General features: G+C 33.5%; 1 protein-coding gene across 1 annotated transcript; it reads left to right on the top strand.

Annotated features, from left to right (window-relative positions):
- Window positions 1-965: 965 nt before the first annotated feature.
- LOC131626683 (SCF E3 ubiquitin ligase complex F-box protein grrA-like) lies at window positions 966-2,465 on the top strand. Its single transcript, XM_058897524.1, has one exon. The coding sequence runs from the start codon at window positions 966-968 to the stop codon at window positions 2,463-2,465; it is 1,500 nt and encodes a 499-aa protein (XP_058753507.1).
- Window positions 2,466-4,989: the final 2,524 nt, after the last annotated feature.

Raw genomic sequence — 4,989 nt, 5'->3', positions numbered from 1 at the left:
GCGGTACCTTTAGCTTCGACGAAGTGATATCAAATATCATGTTTTTTTCATGGAGGTGGGCTAGTAACAAGGAACTTCCTAGTAGGATAAATTTTTATGATTGGTATAAATTGCCATTACTTTGTAACAAAACTCTCTAGTGTATTAAGGGTTGCACCTCTAGTGCGATATCTTATATTCAATTGCTTATTAAAAAAAAGCTCAATTTATCTTTTTAATCTCTTAACCAGTGCCCCTGAGGCACTCGTTAGCATTACTTTAAATTAAATACTTCTATTTTTTTTTATTACAAGAGGGCCTAAGCCCAGACTTCTATTTTTATTTAGAATGAAGTGTGTTAACATTTTGTCCCATATTCTTTAATAAGTAACATAAAATAAATAAATAAATTTTTTTCCTTTCTATTTTTTACACTAATATTTATAAGCTATTTATTATATTATAAGATAATAAACTATATTAATGTTATATAAAAATTATATGGATATTACAATAGGTACATTTGTAACAATAGTTTTTCTAAATTTCATGCCAACCTTATTAAAATTAAATTACTCAAAATATCAAGAAATCTTTGTAACTTTACTATTATGATTTAAAATAATTTTTTTGAATAAAATAATCTGGATTAATGATGACTCAAATTCAATTTTGCTGATTTTGAATTTGATTCTTCTTTAATATTGAGATGATATATTAATTCAGTAGTATCACCACATTAATTATATTATATTTCATTTTAACAATAATGTATGTATAACAAACTAAACGTATTTTATTTTATACTTATTAAAGTTAAATTAAATTTTTATTAGTTTATCAAATAAATAGATTTATCATAATTAATATAAATTATTTAGTTAATGCAGAAGCATGTACTCTTAACAGTACTGATACCTAAACCCTAATAGAATGCAAAAAAACCACCGGCAGCACTACTCATTCACAAAACCTACGTCCTCAACATGTTGAAACTTAAGAGATTTGTATTCAAACTCAAGGGATTGTTATTCAAAACTCCGAAACCAAAATTTTCAACAGATTTATATTTAGACGATGATTGCTGGCAATATGTTTTCAAATTCATCTTCGACGACGACGAAGATGACAACCGTCGCCACTTCAAATCTCTTTCCCTCGTCTCCAAGCAGTTTCTCTCCATTACCAACCGTCTCCGGTTCTCTCTCACCGTCTGGAATCCAACACTCCCTTTACTCCCTCGTCTCTTTCCAAGGTTCACCAATCTCATCTCTCTCGACCTATCATGGTTCTTGGGAGACATCAACGACCTTCTCGTCCAAATCTCTCGTTTTCCATTGAAACTAACCTCGCTCAATATCTCCAACCAACCCACCATTCCCGCACACGGCTTGAGAGTTTTCTCTAGAAATATTACAACAATAACCTCTCTCGTTTGTTCCCGCATTTCTTCTCTCCATATTGACGACCTGTATCTTATCTCTGAATGCTTTCCTTTCCTTCAAGAACTTGACATCGATAACGATGAAAAACATCAGAGTGATTTTGGCATTAGGAATGTTAAGGTAAATTCTACTACGCCAATGGTGTTTCCTAACCTCCGCAAGATTAATATCTCTCGTCATAACAATATCGACGACCAATGCCTTTTACATTTATCCAAGAATTCTGAGTTACTTGAAGAGCTTGTGATGTTGAGATGCCCATCTATACAACATTTAAATCTTTTAAGGCATGCTGATGTTTGGAATGACCAACATGTTATGGACTTGTCTTTATTGTTGGGTCGTTTAGTGTCTATAAACCTTAGTTTTCGGACGATGCTCACAGAATCAACTTTGTTTTCCCTCGTTCGTAAGTGTCCTTCGCTCACTCAGATCAAAATGTGCTACACAAATATCGGGAAAGAGGATATAGTGAATTCCAATTCTTTGAAGGATTTTGTTGTACGCCCCCAATTAAAGTCTCTCCATTTGGCTAATACACATCTAAGAGATGAAAGCATCAAAATGTTTGCTTCCATTTTTCCCAATTTAGAGCGGCTTGATTTGAGCAAGTGCCATAACATATCTGATGAAGGTATTTATCAAGTTTTAAGGAGATGTAGTAAGATTCGATATTTGAACTTAGCTAGCTGTGAACAAGTGAAGTTGCATGAATTGAACTTTGAAATTCCTAAATTGAAGGTGTTGAACTTGTCATTTACAAGTATTGACGATGAAACACTTTATGCAATCTCGAAGAGTTGTTCTGGACTTTTGCAACTGTTACTAAAAAGTTGTTATGAGGTGACAAATAATGGAATTATGCATGTCGTAAACAACTGCACGCAACTTAGAGAGATTGATTTGGTAAATTGTCGTAAACTGCTTCCCAACATTGTTGACGAGGTGATATTTTCGAGACCATCATTAAGAAAGTTATATATTTCACTTTACCACAACAAGAGGAAACTCTACTCGCGTGATGGGTGCCTTGTATTTTGAACTCTAGAATTTAAAATGTTATTTGTTTTCATATTTACTTCTTTAAGTTATTTTAATTTTTAAGGTGTAATTGTATTTATAATTTCGTAAGATTTTGACATAACTATACATATAACCAATGCGAGTAGTTTGGTGTTATATGTCATTTTAATTTATAAAATTTTCTGGAGTAAGTTCTTTATTAGTTTGAGGTTGATGATAATTTGGAATTAATGAGTTATATGATCTACCGATCATTTAATCTTTTTTGGAATGCTTACTGTCACTGTTAGTGTTGGCTAACATTTATAAGACTATTCTTGAGAACAGCAATGACACCTTCTTGTGTTGATTTTAGGCCTTAGAATCCCAAAAATAAACATTAAAATGACTGAATGTGACTATGTGTGTCACTGTTATATGGATATTCATATCAGATACTCACACATACTTCAATTACAACACAGAACAAATACTAATTGACACATACTCCAATTCTTATCGTGTAACATTAGTAATCTGCCTTTTAAATTCTTTGGAGTGTTGGTTGGTGATAGCCCGAGGTGCGTGTTTATGGGCTAGGAAGTTTTGATTAATTTGAGGAAGAGGCTATCTAGTTGGAAAGCGAGAAATCTTTCTCTGGACAGGAGAGTTATTCTGTTAAATTCAGTCTTGAATTCTATTTCTATGTCCACGTTGAGTTTCTATAAAGCCCCGTCAAAGGTGATTAAGGAGATAAGGAGTATCCAAATTCCAAGGTATGTTCTTATGGAAAGGAGTATCCAATTTGCTTAAAATATGGATGATTAGTAAAAGATAAAAGTTACCGGGCTATAGTGAGTAATAGTGTTTGCCTAATGCAGCCAATTGTGTTTAGAATGTATGCTTCAACAACAGAAGTTATTAGAATGTATGTTGGCCTAATGCAGCCAATTGTGTTTGCTCAGTGTATCCAAATAACAGTTTTGAATGGGAAATAAATTTGAGTAATTGACATATTGTGAATTAAACCTGTCATATTGTTTCAATATGGGAAATAAATGCGTTGTTTTTTTGGTATTAAGCGAATACAGTAAACTAAGTACTAACTAAGCATAAATATGAGAGACCGATAAAATTATTAACCTATCCAGTAAGAGACAGAATGTTATCATAGAAATATAATTCATAACAAAGCAATGAAAGAATACAATTTGAAATTGCATAACATAAAAACTTAATAATTATCACGAACAATCTGATGAGCATATACACAATTTTTTTGAAGTAAGTTGGAAAACAAAAAACACCTTCTAGAGTTCATTCATCATTCAACCTTGAGTAGAATTGTTTCATGATACTAGCACTATGAATCCACGAAACATTAATCCGATGGACATTTTATGGTGGAGGGACATTTTAAAAATTATCTCCAATTCTATTGATGATCCAATTGTTGCCTACGGTAGATTTATAGTTCATGACGGATTTAATTCGCCTTTTTGGGAAGCACCGTGGTTGGATGACAAAGCCCTAAAAGAGGTATTTCCGAATTTATTTATTGCTTCTAGTCTTAAAAATGTGTCGGTAGCCTCTATGGGTGGTTGGGTTAATGGTGTGTGGCAATGGGGAGATTTTGGTATTTCCGGTTCCATTGAGGGGAATAACGGTCTTTATTCGAATATCTTGTCTTTGAGGGGGTGTTTGGGGGAGTTTGATGGTTGGAAGGAAGGGAAAGATGAAGTTGTGTGGAGGGGAAATCCGGAAAAGGTTTTTTCGGTAGCTTCTTGTTATGCTTTTTATGAGAATTTACGCATTCCGTTTGGTCCTTCAAATAGACATGAGGAAGCTTTTGGTATTTTGTGGAAGATGGAAGTTCCGTTTAAGATAAAGGCTTTTGGGTGGAGATTACTTCATAATAGGCTACCTATGAAAGATCTTTTGGAGAGGAGAGGTATGTCTTTTCCTATGAATGAATTAAAATGTACATTTTGTGATTATGGTGTGGAAAGTAGAAATCACTATTTTTTTGATTGTGGGGTGGTAAAGTATATTTGGAGAGAAATAGCTATTTGGGTGGGTAAAGAAGATAATGTAGAGGAGGAGTGTTTGTCGTCTTTTATGGAATGGCACTCTTATTTTTATAGGAAGAAAGCAAATGGTAGGAAATTGAATGTGGTTTGGTTGGCTATAACTTGGATTTTGTGGTCGGTTAGGAATGGTTGGTGCTTTCGTAAGGAGCCTTGGAATGTGAATAATATTGTTTGGGACATTAAGTTATCGGTTTGGAAGTGGTCGTTTTGCGGGAAAATTACTCACCCCAATTACTCTTTTTACGAGTTTTGTATGGATCCTATGTATTTCCTCTCGTAATTGTAATTGGTTGGTAATTTCTCTCTTTTTTGTCGGCGCTTCCGATTTTCTTTGTAAAGGCTTCGAGAACCCTTTGTTCTCGCATTAATGAAATCTCTTGCTTTCTAAAAAAAAAAAATTAATCCGATGGATCAATTATCTTTCTCAATGATGGCCTTGAAAACATCATTTGGTAAACAACCATAGAATTCAC

This window comes from Vicia villosa, unplaced genomic scaffold (assembly GCF_029867415.1).
Source record: "Vicia villosa cultivar HV-30 ecotype Madison, WI unplaced genomic scaffold, Vvil1.0 ctg.000318F_1_1_1, whole genome shotgun sequence".
Taxonomy (NCBI): domain Eukaryota; kingdom Viridiplantae; phylum Streptophyta; class Magnoliopsida; order Fabales; family Fabaceae; genus Vicia; species Vicia villosa.
Note: the sequence above shows the minus strand (reverse complement) of the source record. Positions and strands in the feature narration are given on the sequence as shown.